Source organism: Watersipora subatra, chromosome 8, assembly GCF_963576615.1.
Source record: "Watersipora subatra chromosome 8, tzWatSuba1.1, whole genome shotgun sequence".
NCBI classification, from domain to species: domain Eukaryota; kingdom Metazoa; phylum Bryozoa; class Gymnolaemata; order Cheilostomatida; family Watersiporidae; genus Watersipora; species Watersipora subatra.
This window is the reverse complement of record NC_088715.1, coordinates 58623442-58648177: the sequence shown is the minus strand read 5'-3', so window position 1 is coordinate 58648177 and position 24736 is coordinate 58623442. Positions and strand designations below refer to the sequence as shown.

Here is a 24736-nt window from a genome sequence, read left to right as displayed (position 1 = left end):
TAATTATATTTCTGTTTTTACAGACACAGTAATACGCAAGTATTAGCAAATACAATAATCAATCAAAATTAGCTGTTCATAACTCTTTGATAGCTAGCAAATGTTTATCAACTTTTTCGTCGCAATAAAACATTAAAACTATATACAAATAATATAAATATATCATTTTGAATTTGATTTTATATAGTTACATAATTTAATACTAACAAAATCTACCATGCTAGCTCAGTATAATTTTATTCTATTCTCAAAGACCAAAAACAAAATGAATTATGGCCCAATTAAGCTGATGTTGAAAGCTGTCGGCACGCAAAAAATTTAAGCGGACCGCCTCCTGTGCGATTCTATGGAGTATGTTTCGAGTCCGACAGCATTCTAAAGCCAGTGGCCCTCATCTCAAACAATTTAGTGATTTACGGCTATGAAAAACAACTTTAACTTTTTAACAAGCAGTAAATGTCCTTTATTAGACTTGCTCATAGGAAACGCATTGGTGAAAGAAGATAACTCCATGTTTACAGATACCACAAAACTAAAATGGTTGTTGGTTACCCGATTCTACAGCAGATTTTTTTATTTGTGTCTAAGTTATTTTTTATTATATATTATTGTAGATTTATTATCTTTACTACATTTTGTTTTTTAGCTGATTCTTTATTATTTTAAACTTATCGTTTGTTAATGTTTATTGTTTTTATTTTTGTCTTGCTTATTTCTGCAAGAAACCTGAAAGCACCAATAATCTATAGGTAAGTTATGTTACAGTTAATGAGGAGTGCCCACGACAATATGCTTTCTATCCATCCTCTAAGATGTGCTTTCGAAAGGTTTCTGTAGCCATGACCTGGGAAGATGCCAGAAAACACTGTCAACATTATGGAGAGTATATGTTGACTTTTGCGAGTGGTGACTTTTTTCTCTGGCTCAATATCTACCTTTCTGATGATGCAGGTACCCATTTACCAGTTTCCTGTGACTTTAAACTTGGTTGTACTTAGTTTGGACTCGTTTGGAGTTACGTCTTAGTTTGATGTGTGCTATGATATGGTATGTGCTGGTTAGTTCAAACTGGCTACCTAAACAGAGATGAGAAATTAAATGCAGTCATTAGCCCAAACTATGTATATACCATAGAAACCGTAAAAATTGAATGCTACCTCTATTTGAACGCCGCCTCCAATTGACCACCGCTATGGAACAAGGGATGAAAAATAGAGCGCCATGGCATTCAATTAGAGGTTTTATAGTATGTACTAGCTGGACTACTCGGCGTTGCCTGGGTAATAAAAGTCTTTAGACAGAAAATTTATTTGGATTTAACATATAACAACATTTGCCATTCTAACTTTTAAACTACTTATCATGAGAAAAGTTTTTTGTGTAGTTGAAATAATTTAAAAGAAAATAAAAACAAGTGTAAAAGTTTTCAAACTCTATCAAACAACTGTAACTTTTAAACTTCATATAATGAGGAAACTTTTGTGCAGGTCAAATAAATCAAAAAAATTTATAACAACTATAAAAGGGTTTAGAGGTAAATGTAAAATAATTAGCGAGTAATAGCTAGATTAAGTCGGTTTTGCTATGGTTACAATAAAAGATGATTCAGTAATGATACAATTAATACGAACTGAAAAAACTGAATAGAAATCCTGAATATGTAGAATTAATAATAGCAATTCTTGCATAGAAGTGTGTGAGCGTACAAAAGGTTACTGTTCCACAAAAAGCTCTCCATAAAAATTTTGAATATGACGATACTGGTACCTCTTGACACTGTAAAAATGAGATATCGTACTATCTTTGTCTGACCAAACGGAGAGAGAATGTCGAGGCTCTTCCTATGGAGATAATATAATTGTCCGCATGAGAATAAATGGCCTTGACCCCATATATAGTAATATAACCTTATGAAAAATATTTCTCAACAGGGGCATCGTAATGCGCAGGCGCATTGCTAAAATAATTTATGTGTATTAATGTATAATTAGTATGTGCATACGGTATACAGTAGGCAACGTCACTATATGACAACATCACTGATCAAGATGCTTTGTGCAGCTCAGTGGTAGAGTGCTAAAATATTAACTTATGGATGCATTCATCGTGAGTTCAAATCCATCAGAATGCTGAATTTTAATTCCAAGACTTTAATAACCATCGCTGAAACTACACGCACGCATACATACATACACACAGACTTTGAGAAATTACATGTATATATGTTGGTTATGTTAGTTTAGTACTTACTGATTTTTTCATTACCGAATCCATCTTTCTTTCAAGTTTGCTAAACAGACACCAGCAACAGGTACTCCTTGATAATTGTGGGGCACCATCAACATAGCATTAAAAAGTAAACGGGATTGTAAGAATCAATAGTCAAACTTGCTTGCCATGTGTGCTACAATCTGCTACAATCCTTCATCAACTCACTAGTGCATAAGTTGAATGAGAATTAGTTGAGTTCATTACATGAGTTTAGAGAAAATATCTACAAACTGTCCAATGAGCAGCCATAGATCAGTGGTTAGTGTGCTGACTAATAACCAGTGGGTCAGCGGTTTGAGTCAAACACAAATCACTGGTGGTGTTGAAAAGGCATCCAGCAATTGCTCCTGTACTATGGCAGTCCGCAGATCCACTCACAATAGACTCCGGGGGCGTTTTCAATGTGGTATCAGACTATAATCAGCCCAATAAGTTTTTCCATCTGCCATCACTAATTTTGTTATATATTTTCAGAAGTGTTTGGTGGTGAATATTGGGTTGGCGGCAAACAGGAGAATGGGACATGGAGTTGGTTTGGAGTAGAGACCACCACGTTTACAACTGATCTTTGGACAGTGCCTGATCCTGACGGGTATGGGGACTGTATGAGCATTTTATCTCCATCCTATTTTTTCAATGATGCCGCCTGCTCAACTTCTAAGGAATTTTTCTGCTGGAGAAACATTTAACGGTCAGATAAATATGAAATAGCTCTGTAAAACAGCAATTTTCCTTTGTTTATACAGAACTTATTAAATTGTTGTTTGGTTTGAGTGTATATCAATAAATCAAATTTAGAGAAATATATTTTCATCTTCAAATGTTCCCATCTTTTTATGCCCTTCCATTAAGGTATAGAGATGGCCTTTAGCCAAAAATATTGGGTTGAAAATATGAACAAGTCCATTAACATCAAATTTAAGAATTTGTGGTAACCCATTATAGAGATGAGCAACACTAAAATCTTACCTTGAACAGCATGAAAGTTGACAAACTTTAATCTAGTTATGAGAGTGTGTATATTGCTTTGGAGCAGACTTTTTATGTTTAGGAGGATATACCATTCACTACTGCAAACAGTATATATACAGGATAAATTGTGACTATTTGTGCATGAGATTTGGCACAGTAACTACTAAGGCTCGACGCCCCTTCTTAACACAACCAATGGTCCTAATGTGACTTGAACCTCTAACTTCCTGATTGTATACCAGCGCCCTAACCACTGAAGCACCGCAGCTCCCTCTATCTTATAGGATTTAGAAGGTGCAAATAAGTTGATTAGGTTTCAAAGGGGCTGTTGATTCGCTCGAGTCTGTATGCTCTGACATTATTGAAGTTCATCTTTATTCCACAGCTCTTCAATCTTACTCTACAGCTATTTGAATGAATTTAATTTTTTATGAATATTCAATTATGTATTTAGGCCATTTGCCCGACGCACTATACCATTCACAAGGGCTTGACAAGAACCTGCTATATAAAACATATATGAAATAGTTGAATTGAACTCAGTGAAACCAAGCAACCACTGCTCTACATGTCGGAAAATCACCAATAAAAGTAACAAAATATTTTTAAAAATTGGTCAATTTTATCCAATACTTAAAGAAGAATCTCTTTACCCTGTTGAATAGGTTTTTTCTGGACATATATTTGTGCTTTATTATACTTTGCTACCAATATGCTTTTATGGCTATTACAAAGCCGTCAAAACATAGAAAAAATTAAATGCAAATGCTGCGCATTGGACCTGCAGAGTAGGCAGTTATTAAAGACCGCTACTGCAAATCTAAGGCTGGAAGGGTTAAAAAAGCTTGGCATTCTTTAAAGATAGACCTCAAGATCTCTAAAACAGTAAAAAGTATGGGCAGGTAAACCGCCATCTTCTAACACAAAACTAGAGCAAGGAACAAGCATGTATTAGGGCACAACTCCCTAAGGTTTTTCGCTCATCAAATCTAACACAACTTATAAGCTCAAACAGATTGAAGGTGAAGAGAAGACTTAACCACACAGCAGCAGGTTTAAATTGATGGAATTATAAGAGAATATTTTACTGATGAGAAGGTCAGCTGTGAAATGATGTCTGTAATAAGAAGCCGAGTTAACTGTTATCAGGTTGATCTGACACTGACAGGTCACAATTTCTTAGCACGAGCACTTTATTGTTCGAATCTAAGCTTCAGTACATACTATGGTTTTTGAAAGTATAAGCATGCGATGTCAAGTCCAACAAGAAGACAATAAAATGTATTTTGGCTAGACTTTGTCTGGTTTAACCTTTGGCGGTCTACGAACTTGATATAGAGTGTAGTTCCTATAGGTACATCTTCCGTCACTCAGGAAGGGTACATAGAATGCCCGGAACAGCTTGTGAGACCTAGAAACATATATTATGAGTGATAAACAATTTATATTACAACACAACAGCAGTTTGCTGCAGTGTTATACAACATGTATGTACATGTACGTATAGCTTTGTATTGGCATCAGTATATGATGAAAAAAATGATGTTTTTCATTACATGTTAAAAACAAAAATGGGAATACAGAAATCAGGAATTATTGAGTGAAATGAATGCGAAAGTGTTATATAAGTTAGCTTATGTTAGTAACATATGTTAGTATGTTAGCTTATGTTAGTAACATATGTTAGTATGTTAGCTTATGTTAGTATGTAACATAACTAACAGCATAACTACAATTGCCAATCTTCCAGAATTACACGAAAGGACAACTCCCGGATTGCGGAGCTGAGTGTTGGCTGTATACTGGGAGACTGAGAGCTTCACCATTGTTAGGTATAGTCCTTATAGTAAACCTATTTGACAGGCAACTTCCTGCACATCAAACTAAGTGTATGAGAATGAAATATAATGGCCTTGTTGGTATCGTATTCAATCAGTGAGGTTTACAGCTGCTCTCTACCGATTGCAAGTGAAAATAGAAAGTCTAGGAGTATGATTACTGAATGGCTCGCAGTGCGCCAATAATTCAACCATCCTAGCTTTTTATAATATCTATAAATTAACTAAACATAACGTAGGAAGCTTATATGTACTTCATGAAACAACAAGGTAAACTAGACTTGTAAAACCGTCATATTCTTCACAGACCAATTGATATTTTCATAATTTAACTTTGAATAATTATATCAATAATCAATAATTATCAAATAAATTTATTAGACATGAAGATGCTTTAAGTAAGATTTTTTTTAACTCTTTTTAAAGCCCAATCGTCATCATGAGGTACCTTGTTATACTTATAATCTCCAACTTACAAATGTTAGTGTAAAAGTCACATTCAAGTATATGTGTTTATACTAGTACAAGTATATATACATATACTTGTACTAGTATATGTATATATACTAGTACAAGTATATGTGTATATACTAGTACAATTATATGTATATATACTAGTACAAGTATATGTATATATACTAGTACAAGTATATGTGTATATACTAGTACAAGTATATATACATATACTTGTACTAGTATATGTATATATACTAGTACAAGTATATGTGTATATACTAGTACAAGTATATGTATATATACTAGTACAAGTATATGTATATATACTAGTACTAGTATATGTATATATACTAGTACAAGTATATGTATATACACTAGTACAAGTATATGTATATATACTAGTACAAGTATATGTGTATATACTAGTACTAGTATATGTATATATACTAGTACAAGTATATGTATATATACTAGTACAAGTATATGTGTATACACTAGTACAAGTATATGTGTTTATACTAGTACATTGGCAATGCGGACAGCTGTGAGAGATTAAGTGTGCTCATGAATTGCATAGAATAAGTAAATTGGGAAGAACTGCAAAACACAATTGGCATCATGGTTATCATGTGTAATACTATGCCGATGGTTGTGAGTTCAAATCCCTTACATAACAATCATTTTCCCACAATCGGACCATGGCTATAAATGGACGGACACTGATTTTGTTATGTATAGTAATGGTATCCTTATTTTACAACTAAACATTTTCTTGCAAGTTTGTCAGGCATAACGCCTTGAGATAGTTGTAGGAAGCTCGAAAGCAATCTTTATTTTAAACATAGGCAAATCGGTTGAGCAAAAGTTTGAATTTGAAATGAGTATTAACAATACATCTAAAAATATGCTATGAATTTCTAATATAAACTCTAGCAATCTACGCCCTGATCTACAAACACTCTACAAAATGCAGCATCCAGGGAATAGTCACCTCTCATTGTCAAGAAATGGCAAAGAAAGTATAGGCTGATACTTGTCAGGATTCTTAGAATAATCTGGTTCCCTCTCTGTAGATTTTCCAGTGTCCAAGTCGATTAGGTAGTGGCAGTGAATGTCATCCATCTATAAACAGGATACTGCTTTATAAACTAATAACAAATAGCAGGTGGTTGTCAATTAAAAATGGTCTGAAGACATGATAAATTATGTATACAGCGAACATTCGCGTAGTGTACCAAAAAGTGCCGACCGCAGGTATCAATATTATGGATTGAAAAGTGCATATCTTGGCAGAGTAACAAATGTTCGGTGTTTCTTCTGCCGAAAAACAAAAGCTCCCAATGCAACACCCTTGTATGCTGGCACTCGACCATCATGGCTAAAAAAATTTAGGTTAGGAGTTGTCCCTTTCGAAAAATTCAAAGGTCGGAATACAAACACAGCCACTATGTGATACCAGCAAAGATTATACTGTTTAATAAGCTGAGGAACATTAACTTTTTTGAAATGCATCAAATTGTATAAAATTTAAGCTTACTATGAGGTGAAATGAGAAGAACATCTCACCTTCACTATATTGGAGTACTTGATCGGCAGGGTCATCCACTATATTAAGTTCTAAGATACTAAGATAAGTAGTAAACATAATCTAACCCTACCAGGTACCTTTAAGGTAAGTAGTAAACGTAATCTAACCCTACCAGCTACCTTTAAGATAAGTAGTAAACATAATCTAACTCTAGCAGGTACCTTTAAGGTAAGTAGTAAACATAATCTAACCCTACCAGGTACCTTTAAGAAAAATAGTGAACAGAATCTAACTCTACCAGGTACCTTTAAGATAAGTAGTGAACATAATCTTACCCTACCAAGTATATTTAAGATAAGTAGTAAACATAATCTAACTCTAGCAGGTACCTTTAAGATAAGTAGTGAACATAATCTAACTCTAGTAGGAACCTTTAAGATAAGTAGTAAACATAATCTTACCCTACCAGGTATCTTTAAGGTAAGTAGTAAACATAATCTAACCCTACCAGGTCCCTTTAAGATAAGTAGTAAACGTAATCTAACCCTACCAGGTACCTTTAAGATAAGTAGTAAACATAATCTAACTCTACCAGGCACCTTTAAGATAAGTAGTGAACATAATCTAACTCTACCAGGGACCTTTAAGATAAGTAGTAAACATAATCTAACCCTACCAGGTACCTTTAAGATAAGTAGAGAACATAATCTAACTCTACCAGGTACCTTTAAGATAAGTAGTAAACATAATCTAACCCTACCAGGTACCTTTAAGGTAAGTAGTAAACATAATCTAACCCTACCAGTTACCATTAAGATAAGTAGTAAACATAATCTAACTCTAGCAGGTAACTTTAAGATAAGTAGTAAGCATAATCTAACCCTACCAGGTACCTTTAAGATAAGTAGAGAACATAATCTAACTCTACCAGGTACCTTTAAGATAAGTAGTAAACATAATCTAACTCTACCAGGTACCTTTAAGATAAGTAGTAAACATAATCTAACTCTACCAGGGACCTTAAGATAAGTAGTAAACATAATCTAACCCTACCAGGTACCTTTAAGATAAGTAGAGAACATAATCTAACTCTACCAGGTACCTTTAAGATAAGTAGTAAACATAATCTAACCCTACCAGGTACCTTTAAGGTAAGTAGTAAACATAATCTAACCCTACCAGTTACCATTAAGATAAGTAGTAAACATAATCTAACTCTAGCAGGTAACTTTAAGATAAGTAGTAAGCATAATCTAACCCTACCAGGTACCTTTAAGATAAGTAGAGAACATAATTTAACTCTACCAGGTACCTTTAAGATAAGTAGTAAACATAATCTAACCCTACCAGTTACCATTAAGATAAGTAGTAAACATAATCTAACTCTACCAGGTACCTTTAAGATAAGTAGTAAACATAATCTAACCCTACCAGGTACCTTTAAGATAAGTAGTAAACATAATCTAACTCTACCAGGTACCTTTAAGATAAGTAGTAAACATAATCTAACTCTACCAGGTACCTTTAAGATCAGTAGTAAACATAATCTAACCCTACCAGTTACCAGTAAGATAAGTAGTAAACATAATCTAACTCTACCAGGTACCTTTAAGATAAGTTGTAAACATAATCTAACTCTACCAGGTACCTTTAAGATAAGTAGTAAACATAATCTAACCCTACCAGGTACCTTTAAAATAAGTAGTAAACATAATCTAACCCTACCAGTTACCTTTAAGATAAGTAGTAAACATAATCTAACCCTACCAGGGACCTTTAAGATAAAGCAGCAAGAAGAGGGGGAACTGTGGTCAGCACTTACATATCTTGAAGGTTCCTCCTTATTCATATCATTCATATTGCGAGGTATGACTCTCATTGCATCCTCCCCTTTCTCATAGCGACCTGGCAGCTGACCTCTGAACTCTGATTTGAGGAACAGCAGTTTCCAACTTCCAAAAACAAAGTAAAATATTAAACAGACACAAACTAAAATTACATACAAACGAATGCTTTAAACATATTTGTACTTCTTGACACTGAGTAGGTCAAGGTCATACTTGTCTACCAATTACAAACATTTAATGATTAACAAAGAACTTACCGCTCACTGGCTAGGAAGAAACTACTGGGGTAGCGGTACCACTCCTTCCCCATACATACAGATACAGATGCGTCAGATCTGAGTCTATGTATGCTCCGGTATGATGAGATATTGTTCAGTGCTGTGTAGATGTCTATGGGAGCGTGGTAACCTGCAGATATAGCCAAGGATTAACATCCTATAGAATTCAAACAGTAAAGTGCGCTCTTGGGTTATGATGTCCCCCTTATACGATTTTTTTCGCCTTGCAATGTGGAACACGACATTTTTTTCGCCATACGATTTCAACAAAAATTTCCCCTCGAAATAAAAATTCAGCAGTCCTAGTGCTGAATACATCAAAGTAATGGAGATGCCGACACGCTACTCGCCGAAATCCTTCCCATAATGCCTAACAAAGATACGATGCTCGCTCTCTTCCAGGTCAGCTTCATTCGTTATAAATTATAGTAAAAATGAAACGGGAAACAAGTGATAAAATTTTAGACGATGACAAAGTTTATGTTTAGTTTAGTAAAATACGTACTAAAAACTAGTGCTTAGTATGTGTATTAGTTTATTAAGTATGTGTTTAGTAAGCTAAACTCATTTAAGCTAAATTCGACATGTTATATGTATGTCTTAAAAGTAAGAACGCTACGATACATACTGCACATAGTAGTTCGTTATGTTACATTTTATTGCGGATAATAACCACTAACTATACTGAATACACTAAAGTTACTGTAGGTAACTATAGTTACTAATGCTAACATGTTATTTTGTTACTAATTTTTAATACGTACAGTACGTATATAAACTTTTGAGGTTTTTTACCAAGGGGGTTTGCATTAGATAATTACTATGGGTTTCGATAAAACTCTATACAACATTTTCACCTTACAATGCCAACATTGGAATGAATTAAAATCGTATGGCAAGGGTCCAGTGTATATGACAATAGTCTGAGCTCAACTCCACACAGCTAATGGAATGAACCCATAGTGGCCAAGCTAAATAACATCTATTTGTTAGCAAATGGCTATACAGTTTTGCGCAGCTTCAGAGCTAGCCAAGGCGGCATCATTAAGAGCGCTGTCAGATTATCTACATGTACTCTTGTGAGATGTGCAGGAAAACATATATGTCATGGCATTGATACGGAATAAGCATTCAGTTAGCCAGATGAATAACTATAAACATGGAGTTATCCTATGCTGTTTTCAAAATATATGTGGCTAACAGAGTACTTACTTTATCGAAAAACCCAACGAAGGAATCTAATAAAAAGTTTTTAGCATATACCAAATGCGATCGTTCTAAAGCAATTGTTCGGTTATCGAGGTTTAATAACATTAGCATATTTATAAGGATCTCAGGCTATGACTTTTGCTGTCTAATCACCACGCATGTGCTGATACACTGTCAACAGACCCGACTTGATGGTGTACCATAGGGTATCCTAATCAAACTCAAACCTACCATAATTCCCCTATAAATGTGAGGCCTACATAACTGGAATCTAAATGTCTCGGTGTACCGAATCACAGACCTTACTGATTAATAGATTTAGATTGACGAAAAAAATGCTTACCAAAAACACCAACTCATTACACATGAGTAACTCTCTCTAGAAAATCCAAGAAAATGAAGCTTACCGTGATATAGGGCTAGATTACGAGATATGGAGAGGAGGCCAGATACGCACACAATACCAACTGGGATATACCATAGAAAGTCTGTGTAGTGCTTCGCATATCCAACCAGACTGGAAAATAACCTCTGCAAAAACAGATTGCTCCATAACTAACTCAGCTAAGGAAGGCACAATTTAATGCACAATGATGTTTGTGCTGCAGTTATAGTTTTGGGGGGTTTTTAGCCAATTTTGGAAACATTCTTGGGAGCCTCTACTTTATCATTTCAAGTGGGACGATAATTGTTATAGCCCTTAGACTCTCCTTATGGTTGGATCCACTGTATTTATTTCAACTTGTTCCTTGGCAAAAAAACTTGAAGATAAATACTTTAGATAGCTCTATTATTTAGATATATCTATTAGAGTAGAGTATTACTCCTAAGACTGAGGGCTATGTTCCCTATATGTTTGTGGTTTTCTCCAGTTTTTTGTTTTGTTTCCTGTCAGCCATCTTGGCAAGTCTGTCATGTTTAATGGTCAAACTGAAAATGTTTCTATTATCTATAAATGTCCGCTCTTTTAGCTGTTTGCAGACATTAGGTGCAACTCTAAATATAGTACTGAAGTAAAGCAATTATACAAAATTATGCAAAAAATTAAATTATATTAAAAAACAATACCGAGTAATCATCAATAAAAGCAAGCTTGCCTTTTCAAATTTTTATGTTAAACACGGTCAAACTGAGGTGTAGCCTTTGACGAAACACAAATATCTGACAATATATATATTTAAAATTCTAGCCTATGACAAATTTGAACTTTAGTGTAGTAAGGTACATACTAAAATTTAGCTTTATGTATGTGTTTAGTAAGCTAAATTAATTTTAAAAGTTAAACTTAATGTCTATGTTATACGTCTGTGTCGAAGGTAAGAACTCAGTACGGTAAGTACGGCACGTAGTAGCCTACATTGTAATGGTACATTTTATTGCAGATCGCAACCACTAAATACACTAAAATTACTGTAGGTAACTAGAGTTCCTAGAGTTAATATATTGTTTGGTTAGTAATTTTTAATATGTACAGTACTTATATAAAATTTTGATGATTTTTACCAGACCAGAGTGTTTGCGTTAAATAATTACTATGGGTTTCTATACCACTCTTTACAACATTTTCCCCTTACGATGCCAACACTGAAACAAATTACAATCATATAATTGTACACCAAATAATTTTTTCATTGTAATCATAACACAATAGATTTTATCTAGCCATTACTTGCTAATTATTTCACATTTACATTCTAAACCCTTTTACAGTTGTTATATTTTTATATATACATATAAAAATATAACAACTGGATATATAAATATATATTTATTATATATACTGTGTATATAAATATATTCCCACGAACAAACGAGCGGAGCGAATGTTTGAGAGTTTTTATGATAAATGCATGTGCACACAACTTATGAAAATTATACATCAACAACGTCGAAACCCTTGCGTCGAAATCTCATCAACAAATTTAACCATTTTTTTGTAGATTCGTTAAAGTATAATAACGATACAAAACACATACAAACCTATTTAAACGTGTTACCAAGTCTTTGAAAGGTTACCGCAAAATCTTAAAACTAACCCATCTGATCGGATTATACATAAATAGACAGATCAATTTGGCGGAAAGTCGTTATTACAACTGGCCAAGCCTTACTTTTAACAACATTAAGACAGGCAAACGAAACGCCGAGCGACAGAACAGAGAACAATTAAGTCGTGTGCATTTCACGAAAAATAACGTCCACATTTCACCAGTCTATAGCATTGTCGAATTGGAGACGGTTTCTGTAATTAATGTAGAAGTACAGAAACCGTTTCTTTTCAGCTGATTTAAACGTAATTGACATTTTGGAAACTTTTGAGTACTTTGGTATTCTAACTGATGTTCAAAGCAGTGAAAGTAAAGGAAATGACGATGATATTTTTTTCTAACGATTCTAATGAGATTATTACAATATTTAATTATAAGTTTGGATATTCTTCTTGATACTTCTTGATATTGTTAGCTATGACGTTTTGAAATGTAAACAAAACTGTGCATTGGTTTTCTATTATTACTGTATTAAAATTATTGGTTATTCTAATAATATCAGTGCATTTTACTTCTAATATTGCATTTCTCCTATTGCGGGGGAGAGATATGAACATATAATCTTTTCATTTCATTATTGCTGTTTGTCATGACCAAACACTTTTTTAAATAGATTTTCTAAAAATCTATATAAATGTCACAACTTCTTGATATTGTTAGCTATGACGTTTTGAAATGTAAACAAAATTGTGCATTGGTTTTATATTATTACTATATTAATAATATTGGTTATTCTAATAATATCAGTGCATTTTACTTCTAATATTGACCAATATTGCATTTCTCCTATTGCAGGGGGAGAGATATAAACATATAATCTTTTCCTTTCATTATTGCTGTTTGTTGTATATAATAACACCCACACCCAGTACATTACAGCTACCATTGCAGTTATTCTATTGCACTGCAGTGCCATTTGACTGCTAATATTGTATTTCTCAACCATCAGTACCCTTTCTTTTTTCCAATATCACTTTAGCCGTGGGCTGTATGTCAGTGGAATTTCTAGCATTTCAGTGGAATATAACAACTAACAGTGGAATATAACAACAATATTTCAGTGGAATATAACAACTGGATATATAAATATATATTTATATATCTATGTGTATATAAATATATTTCCATCATTGACGTATATATTGAAATCATTCCAAGGAATGTTTCCAGATAATCATCGTATACAATTGATATTGCTTTAAATTTCATAATAAAAAGGTAATCGTAAAGAGCCTGGGCAATAAACATCAATGTCAGGCTTTACTTGAAGTTACAATTACAGTAGAAGCTCCTATAACATATATACTTTATAACGTAAATTTCACATAACGTAAAGAATTCATGTTAAGTTTTTGCTTTGTTTCACCTGAGCAATTCCATAGAACATAAAGGGTCAAGTCAGTGCAAGTTCTCAAGTTTGATATGAATATCGTGAGTCCCATAGCTAACCTTAAAATATCATTTCTCACTTGCTGCTCCAAGAGAAAACAATAAAACGTTGTATAGGGGCATCTCTATTATACATACTAATACCCTGGTAGTCTAGTGTGTCCTGAGAGATCATCAGGTGTTCTGCTGACAAAGCAAAGAGAATAAGTAGTTGCACAAGTATTCTGAAATATTTCAAGGCAGTCGATTGGTGCAGGTGTTAGAGTGTCGGTCTACCAATCTGAATTTCACAAATTGGAGTCTTTATTTTAGACATTTACAATATTTCGTTTTTCTTTGTTGCATATACTTTGCTGTCTAGAAAAAAAGTTACAAAATAACTGATCTAAATTTACATTGAAGGTGACCATTTTCCCTTAAAACTCTTGTAAAATTACCGTAATGACAGACTCTAAACCGAGTAAAAGTGATAAGAAAAAAGAGAAAAGGTGTAGATACAAACATATAATAACAAAGTTACTGCACAGTCATTAAATTAAAAAGCTAGGCTAGTTATTCTCCTTCGGAGGGGAAGAGTTTGGTTGGATCTTAGAACGGATTAGGAAATTTACATGCATTTTGCTGTTCGTATAACTTAAAATCCGTATAACATTAACATTACCAGAATGGATTATTGTGTTGTGGGAGCATCTAAAATATCTCAATAAAATCACAGCGTCTCACAGTTCTCAAAGGCGACACCAATATAATACAGTAAATAAATATTTTTGCTTTGGGTGGGCTGATAGTTCAAATTTTATATAAACATTTGGATAATTTAACTTTCAACATTAAAATCTATTAAAATAATAATAATATTAATTGGCAGATGCCAGGTGGAGGGCACTAGTGATAACTCAACAATCGACCACTCAAATCAGACGATGAAGCAGCAACATCACATTTCATAGCAAGTTACCTGGAGAGAGTCCAAGGAAAGAGCGGCACTCAAGCAAATGAGTGGATATATGGGGAAGAGGAACCTTTCCTCTTTATGAGCCTGACTGAAGAATATGACTATCCACAAGTACATAGGAGCTAGGGCTATATAGTGAGGGATACCTGAAACAGTGACGCTGTATGTGAGTGGTATTTAGACCCATACCAGCTAAGTGAACCATACAAATAAATGGCAGAGATTGAGAGAACACATATGTTGTTAATAATATATTCTGTAACAGGTAACTGTTAGATTCTCTAAATAAAGCTTGCACAAAAATAGTCTAAGTTCTACTTATTGAAATCCTAAAAATATTCAGGAAATATTTGAAGTAAAAATAATAAAAAGATTACTTTACTGCATGTGTTAATAGCTTACTAAAAGTAGAGATCAAAAAATTTAAAAATATTAAAAACATCAAGGGTTGTCTACCCAAAGTCATCACCGCTTTGCAAAAGGCGAGACAACTCCTCAAATTGCACTATGGTATAATTGCACTATGGTATATTTGCAAGTACAAGTACATTTAAACCATTCTGTGACAGGAATAGCTAGAACAGCTATAAAATCTTGAATGACAGCTACTCTGTATCTATATGTACTTTATAATTTCAGCTTCTATAAACTCCTTACAAATATATAGCAGGTAGCTGAGATTTCGACTAAATTTCTGCTAATTGCCAATAGTTACAGCAAGACCCACGCAAAACAGTTTGATATTTAGTAAACCCTTGGAACAATTCTAAGATACACATTTACTACATCTTCATACTAGCATGGTCCGGAGCCTAGGTTTCCACAAGGTGCAAGAAAACAAGTTACAAGCTCTCTTTGTTGTGAAAGATTTATTGTAATTATTAGATTCTGTCATGAAACCAACCCGCTGCTCACCTGGGAACTTTAGTCCTGTATACTTTTGTGTAGCATACAGCAGGACTATCGCTGGTAAGGCAAGAAGGAAGACAAAGTTAAAGTTCAGGAAACCATTGATGAAGTAGAATGTCCACGGCTCCGTACCTACAGACAACCTTGAACACTCAAGAACACTCCTGACCAGTTCTTAAAATGATTCTGTCAAATCAGAGGTCTTTTTAAAACTTATTTCAAATAGGGTAGTAATGAGATGCTGGGTTAAGACAGAAACCAAATTTTACTTTGTTTATTTGTAAAACTTATTTCATAAAATGAAAAATATGGCATTCTTTTTCACATAATAAATAAAATAGTCTATATTTACAAGATTGCGGATGTGAGTAAAAAGGAGTTGACAACTCCAAATGGGTTATAAAAGATTACGCAGCTCATGATGCTGCTCGAATGAATTTTTTTAGAGTATAATTGTCTTTTAAATTAAAAAAAAGTAATGATTGGTTAAATAATTTATTACAAAAATAAATATTAAAATAAAAACATGCATCAATTAATCACAAGTTAACTTAAAATTTGAAGAATGTGACACAAAAGGGATGGAACTGTATGTCCAGTTTTGACAGGTGTCTTAACAAAACATTTTAGCTTGCATATGCATTTGGGTGTCAGAAGAGAGTAAATAATCCATTAGATAAATAGTAATATGCCGACCATCATTTATCAAAAATGCAAAAGAGTCTTTTGAGAGAATAGCACCAACCGTATAAGTCTGGTCCATGAGAAGTCATAACGTTGTACATGATGATGTTAAGGGAGGCAATTACACGCTTGCCGTACATGAGGGAGTCATAGTAAACTGTTGGAGCCAGCACTAGACATAGGGATATGATAACCCATACCACAAACAACTGTGGCTTCTTCTTGCGGTATACAATGTCTATGGCCAGTGGTGCCCTGAACAACATAATAAATACAGCATTATAAGGAGAATTATGAGTTCAATAGGTCCTTAGCCTGAGATTTTACTGATCCTGAGACTGTTTAGATATTCAGTGGCACTACCGAGTCTACAACATACTTCCCTTCCTATCATAAAATTTTTGGTTGGGCTCTCAAAGAGAAGATGACCATAAACACCGGAGCATATATGAGACAACGGCTCCGCAGCAAAAATCAAAAATAAGCCTTCACACAAACCAGCAACATTTGTATATGCCAAACAATGTCATTTAAAAATTTGGGTTTCTTTTTAAAATGTGAAAGCCACACCTTAGCCTTTCAACCCGGACAACTTGTTTTTCAAGTCTAATCGTTTGATCATGCCCAATAGCCAGCAAAGATATTTGTGGTAGAAAAATGGTGAGACAAGGCTAAAGGCTTTTCTTGGTATTGCATGTACCCTCCACATAAAATGATATATTTAGGCGCAAAACAATATATTATCCAGAAAAGCGAAGTACAAGTGGTGAGACAAGACATCGCAAGAGATTAAATAGGAATGGAACTGGAGAAGTATAAACCTGTGCTAGAGGCCTCTGCATCACAATTCATGACAGTATTCTGAAAGGCAGCTAAGTGAGTCATAAATGAGTCATAGGGTGACTGTTACTCACATCACAGAGAATGTCAGGCAGATGCAAGAAAACCAGCTGGAGCATTATAAACTGTACAGACTGATGGAATCAAGAGTTTTTAAATAAAAAAGAACTTTCAAACTAAAAAAAACTTGTCAGCAAAGGGTGTAACAACTACTTACCGACTAGTAAGCATGACACTTTCAAAGGAGTTGTCCCACATCGCTTAGCAGCAAGTAAAATGCAGAACGATTACAAAGATTGCCGACTAACATTTGAAAAAGAACCCCACTTTTCATTTTGACAAAATGTATTCGGTTTGGCTGCTGTTCTACTTACCCAAGCACGGCAGCAAATGGCCATCCAATGATAGCGCTAATAGCCGTTGATATAATGGCCACCTAACAAAAGAAAAAGTCACAATCAGAAGCAGTAAAACCAACTAATCAAATGCATCAATAGCCTGTAAACCTATCGATGATGATACAAATATATCACCTTCCTCTCTTTCATCTTATCTCCATAGAGCAAACCACACTAATGCATGCTTGCAATATTACAAATATATTGCATTCCCTTTCATCTACCTCCATAGAGCAAACCACTATATTACATGCATGTAATATTACAAATATATTGCATTCCACTCTTTTATCTTACCTCCATAGAGCAAACCATACTATCACATGCAATATTACAAATATACCACCTTCCTCTCTTTCATCTCGCCTCCATAGAGCAAACCACACTATCACATGCAATATTACAAATATACCACCTTCCTCTCTTTCATCTTGCCTCCATACAGCAAGACAGGCTGCTCAGGTAAGCTGCACTTGGCAAGACCAAGTGCAGGCTGAACTCAAAATAAGAAGTTAAGTCAATCCAATATTGCACCTGGTCTAATTCTTTCAGGCATCAAAATCAGTAGCAAATGCAACGATTTATTAAACACCACATTAATAACTGCATCGAATAAAACAATGGAGAACTAAAATGTAAATAACAACAAAATTAACAATCAATAGAAGGTTTTTGTTGGCGCTGTACATTAGAGACAGAGGTGTACACTCAACAATACGTCAATTCTGTGGTCGAGTGAGTAATAAAAATATGGGGCATAATTTAGTTTAATTTACACTAGATATAATTTCGATTAACTCAATCTATATTTCTTGTCAACTTGCTGGATTATTTTTAATTGCAACAAGATTTTTACTTGTACTTACAAAACTAACGTTTTAAGAAATTTTGAATAATGCATGTAAGAAATTACTCCGCATGTCCAAATAATATTTGCTAATGTTTTTGCGCAATTTTGAAAATTTGCAAGTCAACGGATAACGGTAGCCATGACAACATGAACTCTAAAGCATATTCAGATGTTATATCATGAAACTTCAGTGTGAAGACACACTGACTACCATATGTCTAACAGAACCAAATCCTTGACATAAGCACCTGCTATGATGACAGGCGTCTAGTTATAATTGTAAACTATTCATAAGATGGAATATGCCACTGCTCACAAGCACTTACCGGCAGGTGTCCGCTGTACCAGGCACCCATAGACAACAAAGTCATATACATAGAGAAGCTGCTAGGGAGGAACGCAGCTGCTGATATGTACATGCCGGTGCTGAGGAGCATGAATGAAAGGGTGAGACGAGCCACAGACGCATCATAGTGCTTGATCACTCCTCTGTTAACATAAAGTGTCTAGTACAGGAAGCAGTACATGGATTACAAGAAATTGGAATCATAATGGAGCAGTAGTGGTTCAGTGGTTAGAGCCCTGATATGTGGTCAGCAGGTCAGTGGTTGAAATCAAACAAGGACTATTTGTGGTGTTAGGAAGGACATCCAACCACGATTGCGCCTGAGCTCCAACAATTTAAAGACTGTTGGCCCAACTCAAAAAAGCCTCAAGGGTGGCTTTCTCACAGGGGCATTAGATAACCAGAAAACCATTTTGCTTCAAATAAACAGGCAATCCCAAGTTAACCAACAGTTTAATAATTTTAATTTAATAATTTAATCAATAATTATGCTTTGGCATAATTATTCAGTACAGTAAATTAATTCATTACACGTGTGTAACTGCATATATAACTTTAATACGTTAGCCATGGATCCTAAAATTGATAACGGCGTTAAAGTAAGAAGTAAGAATCATAACCGTAATTATGAGCAAATTATTCCCACTAAATACACGAAAGTTACTGTAGGTAACCATAGTTACTAAGGTTAACATACTATTTTGTTATTAAATTTTAATATGTACGGTATGTATATAAAATTTTGATGTTTTCTACTAGGGGGTGTTTGCATTAGATAATTACTGAAGGTTTCTAAACCCTTCTAAATGACATTTTCGCCTTATACTGCCAACACTGAAACGAATTAATGTTGCATGGAGGGGGAGGGTCTGCCGTATCATATTCCCTAAATGATATGGTTAGTTTTTAACAAGATTTGTTACAAATCCATTTGTGCTTCTGTCAGTCAGTTTAGCACTGTCTGCACTCATGTGTATAACTGGCTTGCTATTATAGAGTAACGTAATGCAATCACATCATGTTTAACAATGTTTTGATGTAAAATAAAGACTTACCTATAGAAGTAAGTTTCACACGAAGCACAGACCATGGCCAGCACGCATCTGATGAAGTAAAAAGTCAAAATCTAAAAAATTAACTGATCAGATACTGCAATTGTTAGCAGACAGTTACAGGTTATTCTACAAAAAAAACCCTTCATGATGACTCTGTGTCTCTATCACACATGAACTTACAAAAATTGTAGATTATATTAGAAAGCATCAGTATTTTTCTATTATTTGCAATTGTTTTTTATGTTTGAGGTGATCTGACTGTCAGGATGTTTCAAGGTTGAAATCAATAAAACTTCATCGCTTTATTTGTAGGCAACGCTGACGCTGTCTGTGCACCAGATAAAATGACAGAGTTTTATAGAACTGTTCTTAATATTAACAGGAGTGGACAATCCTGACCAATAGCATGATTACGCATGATTTTTTTTCTAATTGCGCTTTAATTAAACATTGCAGTATTTTACAAATGAACAGAAAAGTATAAGTCCAAACCGATAATGGCTGCCGTACTCACCCTCTCAGGGGCAGTAAAAAGTCTTATGACCTTGATCGGAATGACGTGGAGAGCAATATAAGCGTAGGATCTGATGGCATACTGCGGGGAGTATTCCCAGGTTTGGAATCCATTGCCATACAGCATGAAATGTGCCTGAAACAACAACATCTGACATATGCTAGCTCAGAGCTGATGTCTGTCATGGATTGCCAACACAGGGAGACTAAAAGGATCTTGTCTAGTATCGACTTGCTTAACGTAAATATCAACCAGCTTTTCCTCTTAGAGCAATTCATTTTTGTCTCTGCTGTATGAGATATTGGTGCAGGTGCTGACCAGATTTCCTGGACCACAACATTAAACAATTGCACTGAAATAAAGATATCTTGATCCGCTAAGCCCTTCGACAAAAGATCAGTTCGCTAAACTTTTCAATCTAGTCTATACCTCCTCAAGTCTCTTTCTTCACTAGTATAATTATCATCATAACTCAGGTCACAATAGCAACAATATTTCTTCAGTAAACACTAAAATAAAAGATAATCTACAAAAAACTAAATTGATTTCGGTATAAAAAAAAAAGAGTAAAAACATTCATAAACCTCATTGCTGACTCGAAATAGAGCAGCCAGTCACCAAAAGTCTCCAATGGTATCTTCAGCATTCCAATAACTTGGCTAAGAAAAATCGTGTAAAGGACTCACGGGCTCCCAATAGTTGTAAGTCTCGTCGCAGTCTGATATGTTACTCCAGATGGCAGATACTAGTCGAAATGAGAGCAATAACTTGAAGGCCGTGTCAACCTTAGGTGTCCATACTGAGCCTCTGCAGATTGGCCCCTGCCATGGCACTGTACTGTAATTAAGCTAGCATCTAGTTTAAAGGGTCACTGATTATGAAAACTGTTACAGAATAGCAGATAATGTAATATAAAGAATATGAAAAGCTGTGAAAGGTCCTGTTGAATCACATTCGGGTGAAACAATTTGTTAGCAACACGTTGTTAAGCTGAGTTATAGACATGTAGGCCTATGTAGAATCATCAAATGTCAGGCTACTTGACTTATCATTTTTTGGAAAAGGACTAATATGTGCACCCACATTGAGCCCCTGCTTAAAAAGCAATTACAATCTCGACCAGTCATTTGATGAGGTATGTCAAAAATTGTATGTTGTTGTTGTTTAGAGCAGTTGACCAATGTAGTGACAACGTTTGAAAATTGCAATTAGCACAATCACGTAAAAACTCATAACAGAATTTCTCAGTTATATTATTAAATGGAGCTACATCATCGGAGAGAAAGATGAATGACTTCCTTAACGAGTATCTCATTTGATCATTTCAAATAATACCACTCTGAAAAAATTAAAATATGCTATGAATTTTATGGCAAAGTTTGTCGTTCAAAGTAAAATCTCATTTTAGTTTTACAAAATATTGCTGGTGTGCTTGGGAATGTGCAACGTTCTGCACTTGATGCGCAAAACATCTATACTTCGGAAATAGGTCTTGATTGGTTGCAGCATTTAGAAACTCAGAGCAATACTCCATAAACACGCAATTATTTATATAATCCGCAAATGACTGGTTAAGACTGCAATTCTTTTTCAAGTCATGGCTAAATATGCTTGTCCACAAATGTTTCATTTCTCTTTTGTTTTCTACAAAAAAAGGCTCTGCTCGCAACATATTAACAATTAACAATCTGTTAACTGGTTTCTTAACTGCGTTAACAGATTGTTTGACTTGAACATGACCAAGCGGTACATTCAATGTATTCCATTTGACACCGATAACTTAATCACGTATCAAGTCTTCTTTTAAAAGTTAGAGGATCGAATTCCGATGCCTCTAAGAAAACATTTTAAAGCACTAAACAGCAGTTAGGAGCCTCTCTCATAACGTGAAGGTTTTTAGCGTCAGATTAATTGAATGTGACTCCATTATGCAGTGAAGCCTTTTTTATTTGCAGCCAAGTGCTGACACGAAAGAAGCGAAGACCATATCCAAAATTGAGGGATATGGACAATTGAAAGCTATTAGATCTAACGCTCAACAACCCAATAAAAAGTACTCCATTGGTTAATTTCAGTGGCTAAACGGAGTAGCCGAAATAAAAAAGAAACTAGCAATCTTATAAGACAATTGTTACTAGCATATAACCACAATTACAAGATACAACTATTGAAATACAACAGTGAGCTTGGCATTTAGTAGCATAACGGAAAATGATGTGGAGGCATGTTCCACTTTTTTCCTATCGCCTGTGACTGCCATATATAAAGCATCCACTAAAATACTTTCAGCCTCATCCGTCATATCTTTGAAAAGTACTACACATTTATCAAAATTTTATTGACTAATTCATAGTAGTTTGTGCCTAGAAACCCTTTTTGAATATTACCACTGCATCATACATTTGGGCATAGTCAGTACCAATACGTGGAACTAGAACGTTAATGAAAACGAGTCTTTATTTGGCGAGACGAAATGATTACGTGCTTGGGCTTTTAGAGTTATTTTATGATAACACTATGCGAATTTCAGGTTAGGCCTATAATTTTTTTTAACTTATATCAGTAGCGGATTTATGATAATCCAGAGGAAGTGTGAGTCTTGAAGAGTTAATCTGAGAATTCCCGGAATGGCGATATGTATTATTAACAGGAATGTGAAAATTCAAAGAAAATATATCTAGCAGAATAAAAAGCTATTTCACGAGTGCTTTCTCGTAACATATTGCAGGGCAGTGCCATTATAAATCAGAACCATCTTATAAACTGCATGCACTTATAAACTTAACATTGCAATGTCTTTTTAAATAGCCAAAACCTATATTCGCAATGCACATCATTGTAAAATTAGTGAATTTCAAATTTGCCCTTTACAAATATGTAATGTTTGCTAACAAGGAATTTCTTGGCCATTTTTGCAGATAAAAGCAACATTTTACTAAAGAAATGACACATAATTAGGAAAGCGCCTGGCTAAATGGGTTATACTATGTAAAAGAAAAATGATCATAATTGCAAAAATATTTGTCATCATAAGCATTGGTTTTTCTCCGAAGGTAGTGGGCTTATAAGCTATCAATCCTACATTTTCTTTTTCATGTTAGTATAACAAATAAAACTGGTCACATGAGGTCAAGGTCTTTTGGTTAACATGACACACAAAACAACTCAAATTATTACCAGCGAGTAAAATTCAATCTGCTTGAACAATAATTAACTGCATGTATTAGTTGAGACAAATTATGCAACATGCTGCCCAAAGGTTCAGTGTAACATTTGTTAAGTTTAACTTAACAAGATGTTAAGTTTAAAACCCTGCCTCACCAAAAGGAAATGAAAAACATTTTTGTTGAAGAAAAATTCTTGAAAGTTTTGTAGTCGTCCATTTTATTAAATCTCTGCCGAGTAATAATCCTTTTGTAGAGATGCATAATCTTTTTGAGCCGTGAAAAAAGTACAGGGAAAACTTCGACACCAAATGTATAAAATAAAATTTTGTCCCTCAGGGTACTAATTTTTGTCGCTAACTTATTACAAATGTATCTGTTTTAATTTGTTTTGTTGACATCTTAAAATTTATCGAGTGCACGATCACATGCTATATTTTACCTCTTCTTTCGAACACACTAAGGCAAATGCAAGGAGTGTGCTTCTTGAGTTTATGTAATTAGCTAGCATTTGGTAGTCATGTCATGCTAAAGATTACGACCAGGGTTAGTGACAGTGTGTTAGCATATTGATTATATGCCTGGTGAGTGGAAGATCTTTGATTCAAGTGCTCGTCGTTGTTTGCAACAAAACAAGGATTGAGTTTAGTTAATTATTAATTATACCTAACACTAGAGTTGATAGGAATTTCTCTGATTCGCGGCTCTGCAGTTCTGCTTCGCCGTCTTGTGTCTGGCATCTGGGTGCTTTTGGGGTGACAAACTTATAAAATTAATAAATACACCTTATCCAACGTTACTTTTTTGTTCGTCCTTGACATAGCACATTCGGTATGTTTTGCAATTCAAGCGCGCAATCTAACTAGGAGTACGTTTTAGGCTAATGAAAACACACCGAGTATGCCGGTGCAGAGTACTTCACCGTGCAATGTGCAAGGTTAATGGGCCTGCACAGATTTCGAACTTGGTTCGAATATCGGTACCTGCCGTAAATCAAATTATCGTACATCTACAGCTGTATCCATTATTCTCTAACGTGGTTCTTGTCGCAATCTCGATGCGTCCGATAGTCGAGACGCGTGAAAACTACATCAAATCTTTAGAAGTCTTTAATAGGCTTCTAAAGATTTTGGCTATTGGTATCGCGCTAAGGTCAATAAATGGAGTATTCTACCAGCCCTCTTC

The 24736-nt window shown here is 34.6% G+C and overlaps 1 protein-coding gene across 1 annotated transcript; it reads right to left on the bottom strand.

Moving 5' to 3' along the window:
* Positions 1–4219: 4219 nt before the first annotated feature.
* LOC137401374 (alpha-1,2-mannosyltransferase ALG9-like) lies at positions 4220–24358 on the bottom strand. Its single transcript, XM_068087692.1, has 14 exons — positions 24218–24358; positions 21074–21224; positions 20388–20522; positions 19874–19944; positions 18799–18961; positions 17599–17660; positions 16446–16639; positions 15707–15832; positions 14795–14937; positions 10807–10930; positions 9170–9320; positions 8888–9017; positions 6529–6659; positions 4220–4654 (listed from the first exon to the last, which is right to left on the bottom strand). Exons 1-14 carry the CDS (start codon positions 24289–24291, stop codon positions 4534–4536), a joined length of 1776 nt encoding a protein of 591 aa, XP_067943793.1. The 5' UTR covers positions 24292–24358; the 3' UTR covers positions 4220–4533.
* Between the last annotated feature and the right edge of the window lie 378 nt (positions 24359–24736).